We start from the raw sequence: 26673 nt of genomic DNA on the forward strand, positions 1-26673 counted from the left end.
CAGGAGGAGACGCATAAAGGTACAGAATTGTTTGACCTGCTTGGCAAGCAAGCACAGAGAAGTCAAGGGTGAGCAGATGTTGAGTTCCGGATTAGGAGTGGTGAGAGGAGATAGGAAAGGTGACCTGAAGCCCACATGCTAGAATGTGAGCTTGGCCTTGACCCTGTGGTCCGAGCATTTCAAGTTGTTCTCCTTAGAATCTTAGGAGTCCTGTAGAGGTGCCTGAGCGGTCGCTTGTGGGTGGGCATGTGTGTGTGTTCATGTGCATGGGTGCATGCCATGGGGTGCTTGAGGAGGGCGTTTGAGGGCCGCGGTGTTTCCCCTTTGCCTGAACCAAATGTTTTCTGTACTGGGCAGCAAAAGACTTTGTATGAGGAAAGGAAGGGCTCCCCGCTACCGCCCTGCCTGAGCATAGCTTGAAAACCACTGCTGCCAACATTTGGAGGAGGGAATAGAGATTTTTAAGCAGAGAGTGACACAGTCAGGCCTGGGTTTTAGAAGGGAACAACCATGGAGGCCACCTAGCGTTGACTAAACAGGTTGGGTCTGAAGTTGGGAGACCAGGTAGGGAAGGGCTGATAAGGCCAGGGCTAGCTCAGTGGCAGTGACCTAGGAAGCGGGCAGTGGGTGCTCGAGGCAACAGAATGGTGAGTATTGTGGAAGGAGGAATCCGAGGCTGGGGCTTCGGGGGATACCTGGAACTGTGATAAGGAGGGATGAGGCAATGTGCCAAGTCTTGCTTGAGAGCCTCTGCTTCCCCTTCAGTGGCAGCACTGGGTGTCTTTGCATTTGTTCTTGTAAATTTTGGTCAAGGCGTCCATGCCGCAAGCAGACCTTCATAGAGATGCTCAGCACGTGAAGCACCCAGCATGTGATCAGACGTGGCACTCAGAGGCTGAGCTTGGGAGTGATGAGGGCCCAGGATAACTGTGGCAGTAAGAGGTGGTCGGGGAGCAGGTTCGAGAGACAGAGTGGTCAGGCCAGCGGGAGAAGCAGGAGGGATGGTGTCATGGACCCAAGGGAGGAGAGCTGGTCCAGAGGCTAAAACATACTTGAGAAACGCCTTTGGTTGTGATGGGCAGGGGGTGTCATTGGGGACATTTGCTGGGTCAGTGAAGTGTGGGAGAAGGCCCAAAGCCCAATTTCAGTGAGCTGAGGAGTGAGGGGGTATTGGAAAAAGCATAAATCGATTTATGGAGGTTTAATTGACTGGGTATAACAAGGGCAAATGGCTGTGCAGAAAGGAGGATGGTTTGCCCTGAATCTCATCTTCAACCTGGGAATGTGAACGCTTCACCAAGCCATGGGGAGATTCCTGTGAGACCAGAAGACTCTTCGGCCGCCAAAAGAAGACAGCCACTGTTGCAGCCAGCCTAACTCTGAAGAAGTAGGAAGTCTGAGGTCTGGGGCACCTGTTTGCATGTCTTCAGTGGCATTTATGTGGAAGGGGTGCTTTTTTTTCTTTTTTTTTTTCTAAAATCTCTGATGTTGAGGTATAGATTACTGTAATCTGTTTGACCAGAAAGCCAATATGTGGCAAATGACATGGGCTCCGTCCCACGTGGGTGTATGCCTCTAGGCAGAGGCTGGCAGAGTGAAACCCAGGTCTCTCAGCTTGTTCTTTTGGGAAGGGAAGCTGAGGCAGCAGCTGTCACTTTAGAAGTGAGCCCTTGGAGTCGTTGAGGGTAATTCGCTTTGTCAGGAAGTTTGGGTAATAAAGGAAGAAGCTGATTCACTGGAGAAAATGGGTGTTGGGGGCAAGACCCTGGCTCATGTGGGAGGGGAGGAGATGGAGAGCCTGAGGAACAGGTGGGTACCAAGCCAAACTTGAGCTGGAGAATAGGAATGTGGAAGCAGCACTCTTGTGATTGCTGTGTTTTTTAGGGAAACAGGATTCTCATCTGCTTGAAGAGTGCATGGGATAGGGGGATAAGAATGGGGCAAGGGCCTTAAAGATAAATACCACTTCAAGATAGTGGTAACGGCTTGGAAATGCCAGTGTGGGGAAGACAGTCGAGATTGGAGCTAATGGTTATACAAGGAATTCAGACATCCCTGTCAATGTGATTCTCCAGTCAATGTTTTCTTTAGAGGCATAGAGCTAGAACTGGGAGGGGAAGGACTTGGGCAGTACTTACAACTGAAGCCTCTCCCACCCAAGGCTGTGACTCTGTTTTCCAGGACCCTTCACTCCTTTGTCTTCTGCCACGGGTGCCTGTGAGATACGATCATTATCTCATGGCATTGACAGTCACCGTGCACCGTTACATGGTGTGTCGGACAGTTAGTGGCGATGAGCCCTTCTTTGATCACGCCCCCCCCCCCCCCACCGCCATGCCTGGTTTAACTCCCAGCTCTTTGAAGGGTGCTTGGGTTCATTGACCATTTCAGAGGTCATCTGGCTGTCCTTGGAAGTAGGTACTTTCCCACTCCATCTTTCTAGAGATTTGATCTGACAGGTGATAGATTAGTGAAAAGACATTAGTTTTCACTTTTCCTATGCAGTTTTGTTAGGGATTGTCTTACCTGTGTCTTACTTCCAGTATTCACTTGGGGGTGCAGGACATCTTTCTCTCTCTCTCTCCAGATAGATAGATAGATGGATAGATAGAATGTTTATTTAGATTGGGGTCAGCACCTGGGGCACTGGGTAATTTGTCTCACAAGTCTTAGCAGGGTCATGTCTATAATATTTACTGAAAATATTTGTAATCCTGATGCTTTAATGGAGTTCTGGGCATATAGATCAAGGATGGACCTTTGTAATCTGCTGTGCAAGTGAAATTAGGAGTGATATTGCTTGCTGATCTCAGAGTCTAACCTGAGGCATTATACGCTGCAGACAGAGCCCTGTCGACTTGTCTGGGATAACAAGCCCTTTAGACTCTCTGGGTCTGGCTACCTTGGAGTTCCCTCTGTGATATTTGAGAGTTTTTCTCTCAAGACAAGTGTGGAGGTGCCTTCCCAGTAGTCATCTTGGTGAGAAGGTGTGGGTGGTGGGAATTTGCTGATGCAGTTTGGAGAGCTGGTGCCCTCGGTCACCCAGAATGCAAACGTTTTGTTATTTGTTTTCTCAGACAAAGAGTTCACCGTTCGGCTGGAGACCGACAAGCGGCTGTATACGGTAGGTGAACCGGCGGAGTTCAGGTGCATCCTGGAGGGGCAGAACACTCCCGACCGTTACTTTGCCGTCTCCTGGGCCTTCAACAGCTCGCTCATTGCCAGCATGGGGCCGAATGCTGTGCCGGTCCTCAACAGTGAGTTCACCCATCGGGAGGCCAGGGGCCAACTCAAAGTGGCCAAGGAGAGCGACAACGTCTTCGTGCTGAAGATTTACCACCTCCGCCAGGAGGACAGTGGGAAATACAACTGTCGTGTGACAGAGAGAGAGAAAACAGTCACCGGGGAATTCATCGACAAGGAGAGCAAGCGTCCCAAGAACATCCCCATCATCGTCCTCCCCATCAGTAAGTGCAGGGATGTGCCGCTTCCTCCTCCTCCCACTCGTCTGGTTCAGTAGCTAGCACCATCTGACAGAAGTCAGGGGAGAGGAGAAGAGCTGTGGGGAGGGCAGGGCAGGGCGGGGCAGGTTCAGTCCGAGCTGGCAGAGAAAACCCGTTACCCCCTCTCCTCTCTCCAGCTCACCTGCCCACACTTAGCAACCCTGGTAGGCAGAGCGCCGGGTGTATGTTTGCAGGCTGGAGAGGGGCACGGCAGATCCTAGCGCTAGCAGCTCTGTGTAAATGCCTGCAGTGCCAGCTCAGCCTGGATGCCAACCAGGAATCCAGGACAGCTGTTTGCTCCTGTGTGGGAATGAAGTCCCAGAAGAAGTGGGTGGATGCCCGTCTTGAAATCTCCCTTAAGAGGGTTGGTCTTTTATGGGAGGATTTTAAATGCTAAAGCGCATTATTAAGAAAGATTCGCTCTCTGGGTTTTGGAGGTATAGGGGATTGGCATTACCCTAATTGTCCATCCCCTGTCGGAATTGGGTTTTTAAAAGTCAGTGGATGGGACCTCTCACATCTTCCTGGAGCACAGGCTTTTAAAGCTTAGCTTGTTTCCAAGGATGCTCAGGTGGGCTCCCCTCCCCCTTGTAGCTGGCATTGTCTGGGTGGGAATCAGTCAGGACTGGGGACTCGGGGGACTGCCTGTGTTTGCTTATGTTGGGTTTAATTATCCACAGTATCAGGATGTTCTCATTAATATCTCATTTCTCTCATAGTTTTGTTTTTAGTAAAATGAGAATGCTTAGAATGCCCTGATTTTAAGCAAGATGGTGACGTTTTTAAACTAACCTTTATTTAACCTTTTGCTCCACTGCTCAAGCTGTTCTTTCTCTTAGCCCTGTAATGATTCCCTTTTCATTTTTATTTACACTTTTACATATTTAATATAGTTTCAAGTGTGAAGAAAGGAAACAGACAACAGGGGTCTTGCCACTCTTTTTTTTCTTTTCTCACCAACAGGATGACTTTCCTTTGTGCTTTGTTTGTTTTTTTTTAAATCTCTCTCTCACACACATCTCATCTTGAAATCCTTTTCTTTCTTAGACTGTTTCCCCCTGCAATGCCTAGCATGGTGCTTTGCGTAGGGTAGGTGCTTGCTGAATGGAATTTGTTAAACTGGATGCCCACTCTCTTTAGTATTTTCCTGTCGGACTGCGCCTGCCTTAACCACGGTCTCTCTACTTTTAAATCTGCAACTAATTCCTCATTGTTCTGTAAGGATCCAGTGAAGGGCAGCCACACTGTGTACTTCCCTATTTTTTGTACTAAGAGATTTCCTCCATCCCCTTCCAAGAACTTGTTTGATGATCTGTGGCCTGCTATATTGCTTTTCCAGCAGATAACTGGGTAGTTAAAGTCCCCCAGCACCACCAGATCCTGCCCCAAGGCCACTTGGGTAAGTCTACCAAAGAACAACAGTGATCACATCGGTAATGGTGATAATAAAAACTCAGATTTTAATGGCGCTTTTCCTCTCAAGAGCCCAAAGTGCTTCTCTGCGTGTATCATCTCCTTCTCCACTCCCACCCCTCCAGTCCTTGGAGAGGCCAGTATTCTATTCATCCTGTGAATGAAGAGGCCAGAGCACCATACAGGGAAGTGGCTGAGCTGGTCTGATAGTGGTCGGTCGAGCTTGCATCGCATGGGAAGTATTTGCTTCTAACTCCAGACTCACTGCTCTGCGCTTAGCCTGTGCTCCGTCATCAACCTCCTGACTTGAAATTTCGTTTTTAACCGTGCACTCAGATTCTCATTAGTTCTGTCCTAGTTTTCATTTAATCCAGAGAGTTTTAAATTGTTGGCTGCCTTTTCTCAGGCCTGAGAACACCTGTAAATAGTCTTTAACGGGCAGTCAGCACCGTGTCTGCATTTGCCTTTGCCTGGGCTGCGGAATGGTTTTGCTTCTCGTAGTTTCACATCTAACTGCGTGGTTTTTCCAGGCTCGCTCAAGTAACAGAGCACCAAACAGCAGCCCTTGTAACCAACAAGCCAGGGCTTATAGAAGATAGAGCCCACTGGGGTGACAGTAGGGGGTGGGAGTGATGCCCTGCAAGTCGTTCTTCTGCTTAAGGCAAGCAAAGGGATTTTTTTTTTCCATTGATGCCGAAGTTGCCCTTCTTTAATTCCTCACTTTGAATTGATAACGCTGGAAGTGAGTCATTAATGAGCCTTTAATCTGAAGAGGAATATTGTTATTATTAATGAGGATGATGAAAAATAATTACCCCATCTAATACCCTCAGTGTCGTGGCCCTAAGAAGTAGGACTCTTAGCATCTCCATTTTGCACATAAGAAATGGAAGCCTGGGTCGGTTCAGTAAGAGCCCCAAGATTGCAGAGTTAGGAAGCAGTAGACCTGGGCCTGAGCGTGCTCTGCCTGCCTCCAAGTCCTTGCTTTCAGCCACTCCTGCTACAGATGTAGCTACTCGGGAGCCCTGTCATCTCCATGACTCATCTAGGTACGGCTCCTGGGAAAATTCCTATTCCCCACCCTGTCTGTCCGGACTTTTTTTCATGTGAAACAAGCCAACCCAGAATGGGTGGAAGACACGTTCACTATAGCAAGAGCTCCATGCCTGGGCTCCGTGCTCATCTTTGCGTGTTTCTGCCTGTGGGGGAAACACACGGGAGAAAAGATTGATTCAAATGCATGGTCGTGGGTATGCTTTTCCCCCTCAGTAATTGGGTGTGCCTCTTAATCTGGGATTTGATTTACTGATTGATTTAAAATTGATGTATGTGTTTCATGTGGATGGTGCCCAGAAAATTGGAGCCGAATTCGTCTGGTACTTTCTGTTTTTTAACACTTAAGGGCTTTTGGAGCTCTATAGATAATTATACAAAATAATCTACGCATAATTAAGATAAAGAATCCACATTCTTTATAAAAACAAAGAGTCAGTGGGAGGAGTAAAGTTAATTATGATCATGGTAACCAGTTTTTGAAAACCTACGTATTAGGTGATTTATAGACATTGTCTCATTTACTTTTTAATCTTTGAAAAACTGCACAACGTAGCACTCTCCCTGTCTCATAGAAGAAGGCGTGTAGAGCTTAAATAATTCCAGTGGGGGAGTTCATATAGCTAAGTGAGGAGCGAAGGAGAGAGGAATCCTTATCCCAGAGTTTGATTGGCAGAAACTCAAGGTCAAGAGCAGTGGAACCCCAGGGCTGAAGGTGGACAGCAGCAGGAAGGCGAGCCACCGGCTTTGGTCTGTTCCTGTGTGTTAATGAAAGTATGAAAGCTTGCTCCCCACACACGCTGTGAAATGAGGCCATCTGTGCTCTATTACTGCCCACACCCAAGCAAGCACGTGTTGTCCTCCAGATACTTCCTGTCACTTTTTTTTTTTCTATCTCCTGATATTGCCCCGAAGGACTCAGATGGCATGTATGGTTGTTCAGCTTTTATGTGACTGCTGTAGCCCCTAAATTATGGGAAGATTCGGTGAAGTGGAATTTTCAAGGTATTCAACGTACTGAAAATCCAAGTCAAAAGTTCTTGAACCCTGCTGAACACATTACAGGCATCCTTCAGATTCCGAGGGGGATTGGTTCCGGGACCGCCCCAAATCTGCGGATGCTCAAGTCCCTTATATAAAATGGCATTGGATTTGCACATAACCTGTGCACATCATCTCCAGATTACTTATACCTGATACAATGTACATGCTATGTAAAGAGTTGCCAGTGCACAGCAAATTCAAGTTTTGCCTTTTGGAACCTACTGGAATTTTTTTTTGGGGGGGCATATTTTCTATCCATGGTTGGTTGAATCCATGGATGTGGAAGCAGTGGATGTGGAGGGCCTGATGAATTGCTTTGTGCCCTAAGGGTAATGTCTTTCTGTGCTGATTCAGTCTCAGGTCTTAGACGCTCATGATCCCACCCGTTATCTTTGTATCCAGTAAAGGGCCTCCTAGGTTATCAGCTCTAAAATCACAGGGAGCGAAACCCAGAAGCAGCCAGGGCTTGCAGCAGCAGCAAGTGTCAGAGTGCTTGCATCCTCCAAGCTCCCCTTGTACCTGAATAGAGTGACATTTGTACCCCTCCTCCTTTGATGTCATGGGGAGGGCTCAATGGAGCCCAGAAAGCCCCAGCGTGGCACTCTCTCCCTCTGCACAGAGAGCAGCATCTCGGTGGAGGTGGCCAGCAATGCCAGCGTCGTCCTGGAGGGTGAGAATCTACACCTCTCCTGCAGCATCCGCACAGCCGGTAGACCACTAGGCCGCTTCTCCGTCATCTGGCAGCTGGTGGACAGGCAGAACCGCCGCAGCAACATCATGTGGCTGGACCGGGATGGCACCGTGCAGCCTGGCACGTCCTACTGGGAGCGCAGCAGCTTTGGGGGCGTCCAGATGGAGCAGGTGCAGCCCAACTCGTTCAGCCTGGGCATCTTCAACAGCAGGAGGGAGGACGAGGGCCAGTACGAATGCCACGTGACCGAATGGGTGCGTGCAGTGGATGGCGAGTGGCAGGTCGTGGGGGAACGCCGGGCCAGCACCCTCGTGTCCATCACGGCTCTCGGTAAGTAAGCTCGGCAGTCTTTTCGTGGGACCGTTGGGGAGATGCTCCCATGTCAAGACTCTGGTAGGAGGTAGACGGCACCTTCCAAAGGGTTTGATTGAAGAAAGTATTTATGGAAGTGTGGATGGGGTTCAAGGAACCAACAGTGGTTCTCCATGGTGGGCCCTGGGGATGGGCAACAGCTGAGTGCTGTTACTACTCCTTGGTCTGGGTGGTAGGAGTGAAGTTGTAAGGATTCTGGCCTGGGGAGTGGTGGCCCCAGGTGGAGGAACAAAGGCCACTGCCAAAATTAACCTGGAAGAGCGGGAACAAATCCTCTCCCTCCTGCACCCCAGGCCCTCCTGTGCAGGGGCTCAGCCCTCCTGAAAATTCAGAGCAGGGCAGAGAAGGGTAGGAAATCACCTTTTGCCATCTATTTAGCCCTTACTACCCCTCCTGGCTGAGTGTAAGCACTTAAGCTTAATTGTCCCTTGGAATCCTCGCCTAGCCTACAGATAGACACTGTCATTTTACAAGGAGACTAGTGAGACAAGTTGGCTGATTTGCCCAGGACTATAGCTTTTAAGTGACAGACACACAATCTGAACCCAGGAAACCAGCAATCTGTCTTAAATTTTTTTTTCAAAGCCCATGTTTTTACCTTTTCCTCTATAAGGCTCTTCCTAAAGAAAGCCATTTCCTGATTAGCATGAAATTAAAAGATACCTTGAAATTTGATGAAACCAAAGAATATTAGATTTGTCACAGGGTAAAGAGGCTTCTATCGACGTTTATCTGCCTAATAGAATCAGTATATTAAAAGACCAATCTGCTACTTTGCTGGGGAGGTAACTTGTCATGTTAGGTGTTTCTGTTTGTTAAGAGACTGTGACATCAGTTGTCCTCAGTGACTTTGCATCCCACCCCTGGGACCATGCTGCCACCTTCCTCATAGGTAGGGCTGGTGGTGCTTTGGACCACCTTACCCCAGTTAAGATGGCAACACCAAGTGGTTTTGCCCCCAACAAAGTCCTTCCCCCCCCCCCCGCCCCATTAGAATTATTTTTACTTTCCATAAGCTTAATCCCAAAGGTTGATCTGCTTTCGGCACTCATCATCCCATTCAGATTTCTGTCTCTGGAAACCTCATCCAGTGGTTGAGTTTCCAGGTCAGCTCACTCCCCACGTCTCTCTCAGCTCAGTACCGTATGTGCACACGTGGAAATGGAACCTGTGAGGAAGGTCCTGGGTGTCCAGCAGAGGGAGTCTTTCCCATCCTGTGAGGCTAGGAATGTCTGAGGGGTGGTTAGGGTTAGAAGTAATTTTTCAGCATGAGGTTGTCCTCTGAGTTTTTTCATATTCACCGTATGTCTGTGGTTCCCATAGCCAGAGCTTACCAAGGGGCTCTGGCCAGGCTGTGCCGAAAGATTCATTCGGTGCCTTTCTACCTATGAAGTTTAAAGTACTTTCCTTTATGTCTATTTTTTTAAAACAAACTACATATTTAACAAAATATAGTATATACTGCGTGTCAGGTACTATTCCAAGTATTTTATAACTACTAACTCATTTAATCTTCACAAGGACCCATTTTACAGATGGGGAAATAGAGGCAGAGAGAAGTTAAGTAACTTGCTCAACGTCACATAGCTAGACGGTGCCAAAGTTGGGCATCTGGCTCCAGGGTCTGTGCCTTTAACCACTGTCTTATGCTTCCTGGGAGTAAAGCAACCTAATAAGTCCCCCGGAATCAGTGGCACCCAGATTTGTAGCGTGACTGCCATTCACTGGCAGCTTGATAGTGGACAATTTATCTACCCTCTCTGAGCCTCAGTTTCCTCATCTGGAAGAAAGGGGTGATGGATTCAGTGAAGTGTGATGAAAGCCAAGCAGTTGGCACCATGCCTGGCCCATAGTGCTCAGGAAATACTGGCTGCTCTCAGTTTTATGAGCGTAACGAATGTGTTAACAGTCAGTCGTATTTCAAGGCTGAAGGGACTCTGATCACTTCTACTGAGGAGTCAGTACTGGGGATTAGTGATGCTGGAATACGGAGAGACTCAGCCTAGCATACCTGCAGGGCCCCACCTCACCCCAGGTCCTACTTGGTGAAGGTCAGTCCCTCCTGCTGTGGGTCCCTCACTGCCTCTTTGCCCTGGATTCTGTGGGGAGGTAGAAGAGGGACTGGAGAGCAAGCCGGCGCTGCCCAGCCCGGGGAGCACAGGCACCTGCTCCACCTGCCTCCCCTGTTCCAGCACTGATGCAGCGGTGGGCCAGGCACAGGGGCCGTCCGGGCTGGGGCGGGGTGCATCCACCTGAGTGTGATGAAGGAAATCGGCCCTGAGGCTCTTTTCTCCTGTTTCAGCACGGAATCCCAAGATATCTCGGGATGGTCCCACCTACATGCACTCAGTCCCTGTGAGTGGGACTGATCCAGCACAAATCCTCGTGAGGGTTCATCAGGAAGGGTTCGCTAGTGCTGCGTGAGGATTGCTGCCGGCCTCTTTCTGTGGGGTCCTGTGAACTGCTGGGTTTGTGTGTCAACACGCTAGCAAAAGTAATACTGGCCTGGGCATCCAGAGAGCCCCACGTGTGAGCCTTTGCTCTGTCCCGCTGGCTTCTGCCAGGAGCCCTGTCACCGCGTCACATGGCCCTGAGAAGGCCAAGTGTCTCCTCTGGCCTGAGTTTCTCTGCTCTCTCTCCAGAAACGGGCTTTGCAGTCACTGCCATCTCCCGCACGCCGGGGGTGACCTACAGTGACTCCTTTGACCTGCAGTGCATCATCAAACCCCATTACCCCGCCCGGGTCCCCGTGTCAGTGACGTGGCGGTTCCAGCCGGTGGGCACCGCCGAGTTCCATGACCTGGTGACCTTTACCCGGGATGGAGGAGTCCAGTGGGGGGACAGGTCCTCCAGCTTCCGGACCCGAACGGCCATTGAAAAGGCTGAGTCCAGCAACAACGTCCGTCTGAGCATCAGCCGGGCCAGCGACACGGAGGCGGGCAAGTACCAGTGTGTGGCGGAGCTGTGGCGGAGGAACTACAACAACAGCTGGACGCGGCTGGCCGAGAGGACCTCCAACCTGCTGGAGATCAGGGTGCTGCAGCCAGGTGAGGGTCCCGGGGTCCCCCACGCCTGCTCCGGCTGAAGAGAGCCGCAGAGAGGCGGGAAGTGACGCGCGCGGAGCCCTCGGCCCGGCTGCTCTTATTTCCCAACTTTCTAGTTTGAGAAATGTCAGGTGTGTAGGCGGTTGCAGGACTCGTATTCCCTTTTCATGATGACCAGCTGTTAACATCTTACCACGTTTGTTTCTCCCTCCGTGTGTAATTTTTTGTTGTTTTTGAACCGTTTGAGGGTAAGTTGCCAATATCAGGAGACTTCCTTCTAAATACTTCAGTGTGTATCTCTGAAGATCAGGACTTTGTCCCACCCGACCACAACAGTGTAATCAGACTCTGGGAATTTGACGTGATTATAGGACAGTACCAGCATTTCCGCGGTTGTCCCGAAAACGCCCCTTATAGTGTTTTTTCCTTCTAGGATCCAGTCAGGGGTCACACATTGTATTTAGTCATCATGTCTCTTTATTTTTCTTTAATTTTTAAGATTTGTTAAATTTTAATTAATTTATTTATTTTTAATAAGTTGGCAGTTTCTTTTCTTTTTTAAAAAGTTATTTATTTATTTGGTTGCACTGGGTCTTAGTTACGGCTCTCGGGCTCCTTAGTTGCAGCTCGCCGGCTCCTTAGTTGCAGCATGCAAACTCTTAGTTGTGGCATGCATGTGGGCTCTAGTTCCCTGACCAGGGATCGAACCTGGGCCCCCTGCATTGGGAGCACGGAGTCTTATCCACTGCGCCACCAGGTAAGTCCCTGTCATGTCTCTTTAGACTCCTTTAATCTACAGTAGTTCCCCAGCCGCACGTGCATGTGTGCGCATGTATGTGAAGACGTTGATATCTGTGAAGTGTACAGGCCAACTAGGCTGTTTTGCAGAAAGCTCAGTCTCTTAATGTCATCTCTTATAATCCTTGCAACAGTGATGTGAACAAGGTACCACTGTCCCGTCCCCGCCCCCCCCCCCCCCCCCCCCCCCCCCCGTTTGCAGACAAGGAACCTCAGAGGCAAAAGGGAAAATAACAGGTACTTACTGAGTATTTGCTTTGTGCTAGGTGCTTAGGGTTGGTTATTGTATGAGAATTTCACAACAGCCTCAGGAAAGATTAAGTGATCAGCCCAGGGTTGCCTAGCTGGTGAATGGAGCCAAGGTTTGAATCCTTGTCCTTCCTTCCTCGACACTTTCCCTGACCCAGACCCTGTCCCCCTGCCCTGGATTTGAGCGCATGAGAGCAGGCAGGCGGAGTCTGTCTCGCAGCAGGTGATAAGGATGCACTCATCTGGGGAGCCTTAGTCAGGGGACGTTCTGCAAACACTCACCGTCATCAGGCCCTTCCCCTAACGCGGGGGAGAGGGTAAGTTAGTGCTGCTCTATGGTTTCCTCCGTGTCTGTACCTGTCTCCGGTTAGGGTGGAAGCAGGCGGAGGGTGGACCCCGGCCCTGGCTCCTGCTTCCCTCCATTGCCTGGCCCCAAGCAGGAGAGCAGAGGCATGCGTGAGACGTAGGGTGGGGGCTGGATGGGAGGTGACTTTGCAAAGACTTCTTTCCGGACTTTCTGCCCCACCCACTTTGCAAAGATGGTTTGAACACCTTGCAAAAAGGATTTTTCTGCCTGTTCACAGCCACGATGTGTGCCCAACCCGGTCTGCTCCACCACTGCAGATGGTCACAGTGCTTGTTATTTTCAGCAGCGCGAGGTTATGAAATGGCAGTGTCTGGGCTTATCCTTCGCCTCTTCTAACCCCAGAACGGAGTCTGTATCGAACCAGTTTGGAACAAGTGAACTGTATAAATGATGGGACAGTTCCTTGGCCAATTAGAGCCTAAACTTGGACAACGAGATGCCAGGGAAGAGGCTGTTCTGCTGAAGTGGATTTTCAGGTTAATGGAAGGTTAAGCGGAAGACCCCATTTCGTGTGAACCCTTGTTGTGGAAAGTGCCGAGGGACTCGCCTGCCTGCCTCGCTGAGTAATTGCACCCTTTGTGGTCTCCTCTGGCCTCAGGGTCGGGCTGTGAACCTCCTTGGTGCCCGTCACGTGGTTCCAGCTGCAGAAGGTAGAGGAAGTGCTGACCCCAGGACCTTGCCTAGCCTTGCCTTTTTGAATAAATCCCTAATATTTGCCTGTTTGTCTTATGACTTAGAATCTGAGGCTGGAGTGCCTCAGGGAAGAAAATGGAGTTAGGTCATTGAAGGTTCTAGTTATTTGGATTCAGATCAATTCATGGTGCTCCTCAAGGGGAAAAGGGGCAAAAATGTATTAAATACGTCTTGGGTGCCAGGCTTTGTGCTTAGTACCTCTGTTTTCTTTTTAAATTTTTCCAGCAATGAAATAACGTGTAGACGCTTTTATGCCCGTTTTGCTCCTGAGGAAACCCAGGCTCCCAGTGTTTGGGAGCCTTGACGGAGGCAAACCAGCTTGTCAAATGAAAAACAGATCGGAACAAGACTGGAGCCTAGGTCGTTCCGATGTCCATGTATCTCTATTTTCCATTACATCATTTTATTGCCCCCTGGAGAATAGTTAGGGGACTGGGATCTGCTCTGAGGATTGTCTTCGTGTCTCCTGTGCCTTACAGTGAGTCCGTTTGTTTGTGATTTCACTGTAAAGCAAGAACTAGCGGCGGCTGGCGTGGGAACCTTGGGAACGAGCACCAGGGTGCTTGGCCTCTCCTCAGAGGTGCATGGTAAGGCACTTGGCTGGCCCTCTGGGGGGCCGCAGAGAGCAAGGGGGGGTGCTGAGGCTGGGCGGGCGCGGCCCCTGGGAAGGGCTGTGGCACCAGGGAGAGTGCATCCTCCTTAAGTGTTACAATCTCTCCTTATTAAATATTTATGCATTGAGCACTTACTATTTTCCAAAGGGCTTCATGTTCATTTTTACTCTTTTCCCCGCACACCCTGGTTGGTACTGGTGCTTTTATTTGGGGGAAGTAGAAGTGGAAAAATACCAGAGGGCTGACCACGTGCCGGAGAGTATACTGGACACTTGGTGTAGATGACCTCAGTCACCTTTGCTGCAGCCCTGGGAAGAAGCGACTGCTTTCCCATTTTATAAATGGAGTAACTGAGCCTCAGAGAGGTTGGGACTTGGCGGAGTCAAGAAATAGAGAGTGGGACGTGGGGATGGGAACCCAGGTATGAACTTTATTAAAAAGCAGTTGGGGTGGATGAGAGGAAGACTTCAGCCTTTTTTAAGGCCATATAATAAAAAATGATCCTTTCTAGGACTTCCCTGGTGGTCCAGTGGTTTAAGGCTCTGCGTTTCCATTGCAGGGGCACGGGTTCCATCCCTGGTTGGGGAACTAAGATCCTGCATGCTGCACGGCGCAGCCTAAAAAAGGGGGGGAAAAATTTTCCTTTCAGCATTCAGTTAATAGTATCATTTACAGAAGCGGTTTCTCTTTGTAGAGCGCTGTGTGGAGGCGTCTCAGCACCTGTAGCGGCAGAAGTAACAACAGTAACGATAGTAGCTAATCTTTGCTGAGCTTTCGTAGCATGCCCATTACCACCTTGAATGCTTTAAATACAGTAACATTCTTCGTTCTTAATTCATGCAATGCCATGAGGGGGTGCTAGCTTCACCCATTTTATAGGACGCTGACACAGAGCATAAATAAATTCTCCAGTGATTCATAATAAGTGGCAGAGGCAAGATGCAAATCCAGACAGGCAGTCTGGCTCCACAGTCCAGGCTCTTCATTTTATTTTATTATGGTAGTTTTTTTTTTTTTTCCCCGGGAATTCTCTTTGGTACCATATACTTTGATTTAATCCCCGCTCTCTCTGGTTTACCATCCCTGAGCCCCTTTAGCAAATACTTAAATTTGTTCTTTTTAAGTTGGGGTCACAAGGTCCCTGTAGAGGTTCCTCAAGACACGGTTTGCTAATGGTGTAGGAGTTTTTGTGCCTGTTCAAATGCCTCTATTTCTTCTAACTTCTGCCACCAGGTGGCTCTAAGGCTTGGGGGCTCTAAGGCTGCTCTCCTTCCATATCTTGCCTCTCAAAACGTGGCTTCTTATCCCCGCTCTGTTGTTCTCCACAGGAATATCATCGCCCTCCCCCTGCCCCCAACCCTTTTAGAAGATGATTTTGTCCAATATTCTTATTCCGACAGCAGAAAGCAGAAACCCAGGGACCGTTGGCCCGCTCATGCCAGTCCATTTATCAGCCCTCCACAGCTTATGTCGCCGGCTTCCAGGAAGGCTCTGTGTGGTCTGTGCCCCAGACCAGTCCTTCTGCCAGAGCCGCCTGCTGACCTGACCACATCACGGGTATTTGTTTCTTTAAAATCTCTGGCTGGATGGCCTGATGAACGTGTTGTGGATCTCTTATTGACCATTCCAGACTTCCTGTTCCAAATGCACATCCCTAAGGTAATCTTCAAGGAACGCCATCCCTCCTGTTTTGTTGTTGATTTGTCTTAGCCTTAGCCATCGATGGCAGAGTGTGACTCCACCAGGGGCGTTTAGGCAAGCCTTTAAGCCAGTTCAACATATTCGATTCTTAGCTCCTAATCCATTCTTTTCTCTTTTAATTTTGAAGCATTGCTGCGCTTCCTTCTGATTTTCTTTAGCACCCAAAACACCCTCCAATTACATCTCCCTAAATACAGAGGAATAAGGGAAATGTCAGCACTCATATTCCAGATATTTACAACCGTATCTTGGTTTGGCTATTAAACATTGCACGTTAAAATTGACGAAGCAATAAACACGCTTGCAGGAGGACAGCCTCTGGTGTAGAAAGCTGACTTGTCAGTGGGTGTATTCTGCTGGGATTTTACTGATGGGCAGTCAGGATGAATATTCAGTACCCTCCGGATGCTGCCAAACCCGTTCTCTCCAATTTCTTATTGCTGACCTGGCAGATTGGCAGAGCTGAGGGCTTTTTCTTTGACTTCCAGGAGTCCAGGGCTTGTGACAGTGGCTCTCCTTGTCACAGTCCAGTAGGTGACAGGCTGCCCCATCCTTCAGAGCGATTGGCCCCTCCTTTCTTTCAGGAGAACCTGGGGTTCTCCTTCCATCCCGGGGGCATGTGGCTTCTGCCTGCTGGCTGTTAACAGATAGAGTGAGCATGAGAGCAGGAGCCCTAGAGGAGTCCCCCCTCCCCCCCGCGCCCCCCCCGCGCCTCAGGCCTCGTTGTCATGGTAACACCAGGTGCACCTATTTGGAGTCAGTGAGCAAGGGTCACTGCTGTGTCTGCAGCTGTGTAAGGCAGACAGGGCAGTAACCCTCCTTCTATGAGGACAGGTGGGAGGGACATGGACATGCACGCGCACACACACACACCCCCCCCACAGCTCTTCCTTCATTCTCTCCCAGTCTTTTGGCTGACTTGCGTCCCTCAGTTTGAAAAATCTCTGCTGTCCAGCCACTGGCCCCCTCTCCACCTAACGTGACTGATTCCTGTCACGGATCTATAATAAAGAACAGAGTCTTCCTTTTCTCCCTCTGCTCCCTCACTGCCTGTATGCTACCCTCTGGCCGCTGCTTGCACCATTGCACAGAAACTGCTGTCTCTAGAGTTACCTGTGGCCCCCTCACTGCCACACCTGTGGCTTCTCAAACTTAGCGCATCAGAATCACCTGGAGGGCACGTGAGCCCGCAGGTCTCTGGGCCTCACCTGTGGCGTTTGTGAGACAGCGTCTCCACCCCAGGTGGTGCTGATGCTGCCCGCCCACAGGAGATCGGAGGCCTCAGAAGGAAACTCTCCAGATGCAGAAAGAAAGGGCCCTTCCCTCCAGCAGGGTACAGCCCCGCTCTGGAAGTCGTGAGGTACCTGAGAAGGCAGCTGCTGGGTGCGCTGGAGTCTGTGCTCGCAGGTGGGGTGCTGAAAGGTGGGGCCTGGCCCTCAGACTCACACCCTTCTTCCTGCCTCTTCATCCTGCTGACTCACTGTTGGCGATCAACCAAGTCCTCAGCGTCTTGTCTTTCACCTTTGTGCTTATTGCCTAAGTCCATTCACTCACACAGCCAAGTCCAAGGTTTCTCAGGCTTTCAGGTTCATTTGAGTCACCTGGGAGTCTTGTTAAAAGGCAGAGTCTGGTTCAGCAGGTCTGGGGTGGGGCCCAAGAGTCTGCATTTCCAACAAGCTTCCAGGCAACACGGATGCTGCCAGTCCGTGGACAGTACTTTCAGTAGCAAGTTTGCGACTCAGGTTTGGCAGTTCTCCATCTAATATGGAGCTTTGAACATGGGACTGAGCCCGGAAACCGAAAAGAAAGGGGAATAGTGAAGACGTACTGCGTGTTGATTATAGACCAGGTTCTGCGCTAAACTCTTACTGTAGAGTATTGCTTTTAATCTGCACAGCACTGCTCTCAGGTCAATGCTGTGATTGTTCTCATCTTGCAGATGAGAATACCTACGGTTCTTAAGCGGGCTGGGCTCTCCTAACCCCACGGAGGAAGGTGGGGCCAGCAGGCCGCGCACCGCCCAGGGCAGTGCTGGGCAGGATGTGTGAGTGCCTCCTAATTAGTTCTGCAGGCTGCTGTCTCCCCTGGGCTTCAGGAAAGGTCCTCCCTGTCCTTGAGAAGCGGGAGGAGATTCAGAGCGTAGAAGAGGAGCTGACCCCTTGCCTACCTGTCAGACATGCACCAAATTTCAAAAATGCCTCTCTTTCAAGCTTTTCAACACTTCACAATATTTTGACGTGGGAAGGAGGGGAAAAAATGGAAATGCTTTGAAACAATTCTCTTCCTTGGATTCTCGTTCTCAGACCATGTGACTGAGCTGAAGTTTAGTCATAGGCATCCAGTTTAATATATGCGGTTACTATAGCAATGGAGGTTTCCTTAGTAACAGTTGCAAAAATAATCTGGCCCCAATTAATAATGCATTTTAAAGCTCTTTCTACTCTACACTGAACAACCCAGTTTTTTGGGCCCAGATACCAGATAATTCAGGTGGTGTCATTTGCTCTGATAGAGATATCATTTGCATGCGGTGAATCGGGTTGGAAAGGCATGAAAAGGGAGCTGGTTGTTTCAAGTATTAGAGGCAGCGGATAGGAAAAGTCGACTGGCAAGCTAAGGTGAATCTAGTTTCCAGAGCTTGGGGGCTTGCTGGTAAAGCCTGCCCTGTATTCCAGTGCCCTGGAGGACTTCGTGCGTTTGAAGAAGGGAGAAGGCGGGAGACTGGGCTTGTTCCCAAAAAAAGATGAAACCAGAAGGGTGGGGTCATGGGCCAGGGGATTTCTCTCAGACGGGTGCCGGGTGCATTCTTGATGGCTTGAGAAGGTCTGTAGGCACGTGAATCCAGCTTCCTTTGTGAAGAGTGTCCCCTGATTTAGCACCGGGAAACAGCCTCAGAGTTGCTTTTGCAGTCATGGTATTGGGCGTCCGATTCTGCCGTACTTAGCTCGCTGAATCCTCTCAGCCACTCAGAACCTTTGTCTGTGGGTTACCCCAGTGCCCAGGTGACGGTCTGGGGCTTTCAGAAGTTTCAGTTGCCTTGGTGCATGGAACTCAGACCTTGATCCTGTCTTTCCACACTACGCTCTAAGCGAGCCAGCTAGCCAGCACTGGCAGAGGAGGCCCAGGCACGACCAGTGGGCTCAGTCCTGTGTCTAGATCAAGAGAGATGACCAGCAGAGGTGCTGGAGAAAGGCCCAGGCCAACCTGTTCTGGCCTCCCCTCGGGGCAGGGTCACTGGAGGAAGCCCAGCTTGCTCTCCCTGCCAGGGTCTGTGGCTTGTCCGGGGCTCCTTTCTCAGCTGACGAGTGACTTCGTCCTCGACAAGTGAAGTGTAAAGAGCAAGGTGAGGGTGGGATGATGCTTCTACTGTTAGCTCCGTAAGAGGAACTTGGAATTGTGACTTTTTCCTTTTTTCTCTTTTTCAGTAGGGGGAGGATGGTGGGGAGGGGGAGCAGAGCCAAGTATAATAATGATGGAGTGGGTGAGATCTCAAATTACCTTCATAAGATATATTTCATTAGACCGTGGCTTCTTGCCACCTTAAAGGAGAGCACGGTCATTAATTAGCAGGTAGGGTGGCCCTCTGGAGTCTGCCCTCCCTTCTGGTTTAGGAGCAGGATCGTGAGGGGAAGGGGAGGCCGGAGTTGGCTCTGTTCTGTCCCACTGGTTGTCATTTTCTTCTCTGCCTCCTCTCTTCCCATCCTCCAGGAAGAGCACCCCAGCATCCTCCAGCCACCTGCTACCGTATTTCTCCAGCTTCCTCTCGTTCGCTCACCCACTCACTCAGTCACTAACTCACACATCCCAGCAAACGTTGATTGAGTGGGTGCTCTCCAAAGCCTGAATCCGGGGGTGCGGTGATGAGAACATCTCCAGGCAGGACCGTCTTATTCTTCAGAGCACCCCCAGCACTTAGCCTCGTGAGGGGCACGGAGTGGGCACACTCTAAGTACTTGCAGATCGAATGGAGAAAGCTTGATCTCTGCTCTCGGGGAGCTCATGGATAGCATGGGAGGGACGTAAGGAAAAACAAGCTGAAGATGCGTAAGGGTGCTGATGGGAGCACAGAAGAGGGGCATCTGACCCAGTGGGATGGGAGTGAGGGAGAAGAGGACTAGAGGGTGAGTAGGGAGAAGGGTCGGAGGGGAGATGGTAGGAGACAGGCAGGGAGGACAGCTGAGCGGAGACCGAGCTCAGGGAGAAGCGGCATGGGGAGGTGTGGTGTGGGTGTGACGGGGGAGGCTTGGAGGTGATGAGGACAGCGGGGTGAGGGGCAGATCCTGGAGGGAATTTATACTATGAAAGGAAATGTTTTTCTTATCTATAAGCGGTTGGGAGCCATTAAACTTCTTAAGCAGGGAATTGATACGGGCTGGGTGTATTTTTGCCGGATCCCCCTGGCGGCCGTATGATGGCAGGGAGAGCTGGCAGGAGAGACGGCGAGGACCTGAGCCAGGGAGAGGCAAGGAGGAGGCCAGCGGAGGGTTGTTTGGGGTGCGATTGGCTCTGTTCTGCTGTCCTCACGCCGAGCCGTGCTTTGGGGGAAGCCCATCAGTGTTTGGTCCTCTAGGAGCCGTGCTGGACAAAACCAGGCGGGGAGCCTGGAGGCGGGACTCGGGCCACATTCCAGGGGTGTGTGGTGATTCTACTGAAGCATCCCCTTTTCCTTTGCAGTGACAAAGCTGCAGGTGAGCAAATCAAAGAGGACCCTCACCCTGGTGGAAAACAGGCCCATCCAGCTGAACTGTTCGGTCAAGTCCCAGACCAGCCAGAACTCCCACTTCGCCGTGCTCTGGTACGTCCACAAGCCCTCGGACGCCGACGGCAAACTCATCCTCAAAACCACCCACAACTCCGCCTTTGAGTACGGCACCTACGCCGAGGAGGAGGGCCTGAGAGCCAGGCTGCAGTTTGAGAGGCACGTGTCTGGGGGTCTGTTCAGCCTCACTGTCCAGAGAGCCGAGGTCAGCGACAGCGGCAGCTACTACTGCCACGTGGAAGAGTGGCTGTTGAGCCCCAACTACGCCTGGTACAAGCTGGCGGAGGAGGTTTCGGGGCGCACGGAAGTCACTGTGAAGCAGCCAGGTAAGGATAGACGGTGCAGCCAGCCTGGGCCAGTAGGCTGAGGGCAGAGACTGCCTGGGGGTGCGGCAGGGCTCTGCGGGGTCCATGGTGGATGTGCGTGCGGTTCAGGGCATCATCCTCGTTCATTGCAGGCCCACCCACTTTACCTAGCGGGTCCTGGTGCTGATGGCGAACTCAGAGAAGCATCCTCTGTCAGCATCTGCTGTTGTACGCAGCATCTTCACCCGGGAGAGGCCCGAGGGGCAGCTGGGGGTTGCAAGGTGCGGCAAGGCAGGATCCCTGGCAGCGCCTGGATCTCATTCTGGGTTTGCAGTTTGCACCTTGGATCTCGGGCTGGTGCCGGCTCCATACCCAGGATTCCTGCCTGGAGGGCGTTTTCTGGTTTCCCCTTCTTCCTTACCACGCACAGCCCACGGATGAGCCCTTCCTGTCTCTGAACAGAACCACCCTTTGGCCCCCTCTCAGACCCTGTGGGTGCAGCCTTTATTCCGTTTATATCCGGCTCCCTGACAGATGGCGTCTGACTTCTGCCGGAGCACTTCCCAGGCAGGAGAGCTGACTGCCTCCACAGCCCTCAGTTCCACTTTTGGGCAGCCCTGGTTGTTGAAAAGTTCCTCCTCCCTGTAATTTCCCTCTCAGGTTTTAGGTCTGCCCGAGAACAACCCAAGATTAGTCTGAGTCATATCCTTTCAAACATGTGAAGGGAGCCCTTTCTCCTTGTTGAAAAGCTCTAGTTCTTTGAACTTCTCACATAGTGTGGCCCTAAGCTCCCTCTCCATCCGTCATTCCTGCGTGCCCTATAGTTAGTTGTTATCCCTACCTCTGGTGCCCGATGAGCTGTGGGATGCTGTGTTGCCACCCTGAGTCCGAGCTCCTTGCCTTTGCTTATGCTACCCTCTCCTCCTGGAATGCACCCCTCCTGTGGCTTCTCCCCTGTCTTCACCCCATTCCTAAGACTTTACTCAGCACCACCTCCAGGAAACCTTCCCTGATTTCTCCTATATCACCAGGGGTTCCGTATAAAACACATAATGTAATAATTATTTTCATTTCTTCTCCACTATACCGTAAGCATTTTGAGGACAGGTGCTGTGTCTTTGTATCTCCAGCCACTGACATGACACCCTTAATAAATACTGGTTGAATAAGGAATAAATGGTTGCTTTCCTTGACACCCCAGGGCCTTTGTACTTGCTGTTCTCATAACCTGGAATGTGTTGACCATAGATGTCCATCTATCTCGTTCTTCCTCAGGGAGGCATTCCTAGCTCACTTTAACTAAAATGGCACCCTAGTCACTCTGTATCCCCTTTCCTCAGCCCCTTCATAGCACATGTCACCGCCTGGCATACCTAGTCATATATGAGTAATTATGAACTACCTGTTCAGATTTTATACTCATGGAAATTCATTTATCATTGGTTATTATGTTCACTGTAGTGAACACTATCACTTGTTCACTCTTAATATATTCAAATTCACTAGATGGGTAGCCGCATGAGTGAGCACAGGTCCTGTTCTCTTTACCATGCTATCCTCACGGCTTGTCTCCCAGGAGGCCTCAATAAAAGTTTATTCTGGGATTTCCCTGGTGGTCTAGTGATGAATACTCCGTGCTTCCACTGTAGGGGGTGCGGGTTCGATCCCTGGTTGGGGAACTAAGATCCCGCATGGCGCGGCATGGCAAAAAAAAAAAAAGAAGTTCTGTGATCAAATGGAACCAGATGCAGAAGTCCAGATGTGGCCTGGCCCTTGCTGAACGCCATGGGGCTTGTCCCCTCCTTTCCTCAGGATATTGTATGTCTCACGCTGCCCCAATCCAGGGATTCAGGTCTGCCCACGGTGACATTTCATGCCGACCCTTCTGGTGCATAAAATAGGAAGCTGTGGTCTAAGTGATTCCTGTTGGTATTTCCAGTGACCTACGTCCTGCCTTCAGGCCAGTCCCTGGGGCTTTTGAGAACTGAAGGTTGCCATTAGGCCCACATACGTTCTTTCAGGTTTCTGTTCTTCCTGTCTTTTCTCAGTTCTGACCGTTTTCCCCGTTGGGAGGTCATGGTCACCCTCCCCCACCGTGTTTCCTCTTAGTCATCATTCTGCCTTTCCCTTTTCTCATTTGTGCTGAAACTAAGAGGTTCTTGGTAGGTCCTAAATTTATCAAGGGAATTTCCCCATTGGAGGTTAACAGACTCACCGCAAGCTAACTGGGGCAGTGCACTAGGGCTGTAAGGATTCTTGTCAAAACAGTGAAATCTCTGCTTATGGGGAATATTAACACTATAAACAGAAAACTCACAGGACACATTAAAACAACACACTCCCCCTTTTCCGTTGAGATTTTTAATTTGTGTGTTTTTCTCGCCCCCCGCCCCACTTCGTCTAGTCCCCCCCCCCCTTTTTTTATAAGAAAGCATACATTGATAGAGCTTTTGGAAAAGACTAAAAAAGCAGAAAGGAGAAAATAACCTTTCAACCCAGAGACAAGCAGAGTTAATATCTTCCCAAGTATATATTTTCAGAGACTGGTTATTTGAAATATATTCTCTTGTTTTTTTTTAAATTTTTTGACCTTTTATTACAAAGGTGAAATAAATGTGCATTAGAAAACATTCTGACAGTATTCAACTGGAAAAGTGAAAGTCCCTCCCTCCTCAGATATCACTCAGGAGGTGTCCTTCTCAGGGGCTTCTGGGCACTTACAGTTTCATAGCTTTTTAACCCCTCTGGTCCAAAGAGGCTTTGGGGGCCTTTATGAAATTGTATGTGATCAGAGTGTACCGCGTTTAATGACACTTTTTCTCTGGAGGAGAATCTGATTGGCTGAGGTTTCAGACAGCCATCAGTATCAGTCTTTTCTTTACTGATGTCAGATCAGTTCTGTTTCCACCTTGAGAGGGAACCCGTGTGGGGTGTTTTTGGTAAAGAAAGTAAGAACCGCAATTCTTAGGGCCAGCTGGTGAACGTATTAACGTGGCTTTCCCTTGCAGTTCTTTTGAGGCTGACAGCCCAGCACATTCTAGCCATCATGTGGTCAGTTTTAAAAATTTGCTCTCCCAGCAGGGTTCTCACCATGCCCTTTGCTGTCCCTTCCCAGCCACGCCCTCCCCTTGGCCATACTCTTTGTGGTCTGCTGTCCCTTGGACGTGGAGTCATCTGCCATGCACGCTTGTCCTCTCCTAAGCATCTGAACTGATGAGAGTTATAAATTAGGGGGCAGCTGTTACCGTAACATTGAACTCCATGAAACTCAGGCACTCAGACCCGTGATCAAGAACTCAGAACGTTCAGGGTGTGCGCCTGAGCAGTGCTTCTGCTGATTGAACGTGCTGCTGTCCTCCTGCGTTTGGAAGGCACCCGCTCACGTCCGCTGGGAAGGGGTGCATGCACGTGGCTTGTTGCTTTCTTGTTGGCAACGTCTCTTTCCTCGCCTTTGCAGACAGCCGCCTGAAGCTCAGCCAGGCGCAGGGCAACCTGTCGGTTCTGGAGACGCGGCAGGTGCAGCTGGAGTGTGTGGTCCTGAACCGCACGAGCGCGGCCTCCCAGCTGCTGGTGGAGTGGTTCGTGTGGAAGCCCAACCACCCAGAGCGGGAGACCTTGGCCCGCCTGAGTCGCGACGCCACCTTCCACTACGGAGAGCAGGCGGCCAAGAACAACCTGAAGGGCCGGCTGCACTTGGAGAGCCCTTCCCCGGGCGTGTACCGGCTCTTCATCCAGAACGTGGCAGTGCAGGACAGCGGAACCTACAGCTGCCGCGTCGAGGAGTGGCTGCCCAGCCCTGGCGGCACGTGGTACAGACGGGCAGAGGACACCGCTGGCCAGACGGCTGTTCAAGTCATGCGACCAGGTGAGAGTTAATGTCCCCAGGCCTCCGCCCTCTTTGGTGGTTCCCCTCTAAGTGTGATATTTTATGCACTGCATAAAATTAGTTAATTTTAAAGTGAACTAATTGTTAATTAAATTAACCCAATTAATTAGTTACTTGCAGTTAAATATATGAGCATTTACGTCGTACATTTGCATTCACAGTTGTCTGAGATTTTTTTTCCCCTAGTGAATGGAAAATTGCACATCTGGCCTTGGCCTAAGGTGATTCTGTTTCTTAGCTAGAGTAGCATTTGTCAATTATTTACTGCAGAGCCTAGAATATTTTCTTTTTAAAGAATACATTCAGATTCAGACAAGTGGCAAAAATCTTGAAACAGGGGGCTTCCCTGGTGGCGCAGTGGTTGAGAGTCCGCCTGCCGATGCAGGGGACACGGGTTCATGCCCCGGTCCGGGAAAATCCCACATGCCGCGGAGCGGCTGGGCCCGTGAGCCATGGCCGCTGAGCCTGCGCGTCCGGAGCCTGTGCTCCGCAACGGGAGAGGCCACAACAGTGAGAGGCCCGCGTACCACAAAAAAAAAAAAAAAAAAGTCTTGAAACAGTAGCCATGTGGTTCAGAAAATTCAGCTTGTGGATTTTCAATGGAAAAGAATTGATTCATATGATTTAAATGGAAAATGACGTAACTGCAGCCGTTATACTCTCACTTCCTAATAATTTTATTGGTACTAATGACTGTTCTTTGTGGCCTTGCGCTTTTCTTTATTGTTGCTTCTGAAGTACCCAAATGCATATAATTACTGGGTAGAATTATTGTTCCACATTCACACACATAATTAAAGCAAAGATGTGCAGGGTTCCTGTGTCCTGCGAAACATCACATCATCCTTCATTCATATCAGAGCAAAGAGTCAGTGATCCCCTGAAGGACATGGAGCGGAAATGCACTGTGACCTCCATCCAGGGGAATGCTTTGTCTTGTGTTCTGAGCATCCGGGGTGCTGTTTGTGGTCGTGGGCACCGTTGGAAGCTTTCATAATGTTTTCACATCTAAGTAGAACAGCTCTTTTTGTTGGTGGAATCCTGGAGCGTCACGGTTGTGCCTGCCCCACACATCAATGAACACACTTCGGGGAGTGCATACAGCCTTTGTTACAGGAGAGGGACATTATCTCTCTCCTCCGTGTCTTGCCTAAGCTGGAGGGGAAATTGCCTCTGCTTTGAGTCACTCATATTTCCCATGAGCTTTCTTTCCCCCGTCCCCCTTGCTTAGAAGCTGCTGCGTGTCTTTTCCCAAAGGTAAATGGTAAACACAGCAGCTGAGCAGTCTCCTCTTCCACCTCCCACCCATTATGGAGATCCGCACACTGAGGCCCCAGGCAGCGTGGGAGGAGGCAGCCAGCTGCGCCCCAGCCACAGTGAGGCTGTTTATGTTCAGTCTTCACCACAGCCCCAAGTGGTAGGTTTTACTGTCGAGGGAACTGAAGCCTGAAGAGAAATGTCGCACAGCCAGTACTTTGAGCAGACTGGGTGGTCGCCCAAGGTTCCCTCCCTCCCCACTGTGTGCTCACAATGTGACCCCTAAGTCTGCAGCCCTGAGGCTGCCTTGTGTTCAGTCAGTTGAGTAGCCTTCCTCCCTCCCTCCCTCCTTCCCTCCCTTCCTTCCTTCCTTCCTTTCTTCCCTGATTATATAAGGTGATCATTGCTAATAACAAAGCATTTGGAAAACAGAAAAATATAGTTTTGAAAAGAAAATTTATCTGTGGGGACTTCCCTGGTGGTCCAGTGGTTAAGACTCCGTGCTTCCAGTGCAGGGGGCACGGGTTCAATCCCTGGTCGAGGAACTGAGATCCCCCATGCCCTACAGCCAAAAAAAACAAAAAGTTATGTGTAATCTCACTACCTACATATCTTCATATTCCCTCTGTCTCTCTCCCTCTCTCTCTCTTTCTAAACGAAGTCAGGATCTTATTGTTTTATGTGATTTTTTTTTCCCCCACTCAGCATTCTTTTGTGAGCCTTTCCCCATGTCATTGAAAGCATTTCATGACCACCATTTATACTGGTTGCATAACATTCATTATGTAGATGTACCTCAAAGCTTTTTTTCTGAGATAGAAGTTGAACATACAGAAGACTTGAAATAAAAGAGCTCTAAAAGTTGGGTTAAGAATCGCCTTGCATTGCTTAGGGGCGACCGTAGTATGAAATATACAAACTGAA

The 26673-nt window shown here is 50.1% G+C and overlaps 1 protein-coding gene across 3 annotated transcripts in view; it reads left to right on the forward strand.

Moving 5' to 3' along the window:
* IGSF3 (immunoglobulin superfamily member 3) overlaps positions 1 to 26673 on the forward strand; it is a gene marked incomplete at both ends in the record, with an annotated part of 94642 nt that overhangs the window by 63422 nt on the left and 4547 nt on the right. Inside the window, 6 exons of one of the 3 annotated variants that reach the window (XM_082832585.1) lie at positions 3078 to 3467; positions 4843 to 4902; positions 7633 to 8034; positions 10719 to 11123; positions 20217 to 20627; positions 24064 to 24471. In XM_082832585.1, the coding sequence (XP_082688711.1) occupies positions 3078 to 3467; positions 4843 to 4902; positions 7633 to 8034; positions 10719 to 11123; positions 20217 to 20627; positions 24064 to 24471 (2076 nt within the window). The remainder of the gene's footprint in view (positions 1 to 3077; positions 3468 to 4842; positions 4903 to 7632; positions 8035 to 10718; positions 11124 to 20216; positions 20628 to 24063; positions 24472 to 26673) is intronic. The other 2 variants (XM_082832586.1, XM_082832587.1) reach the window with 2 other exon arrangements.

The sequence above is a fragment of the Leucopleurus acutus genome (assembly GCF_964270905.1).
Source record: "Leucopleurus acutus genome assembly, chromosome: 2".
In the NCBI taxonomy this organism is placed as follows: domain Eukaryota; kingdom Metazoa; phylum Chordata; class Mammalia; order Artiodactyla; family Delphinidae; genus Leucopleurus; species Leucopleurus acutus.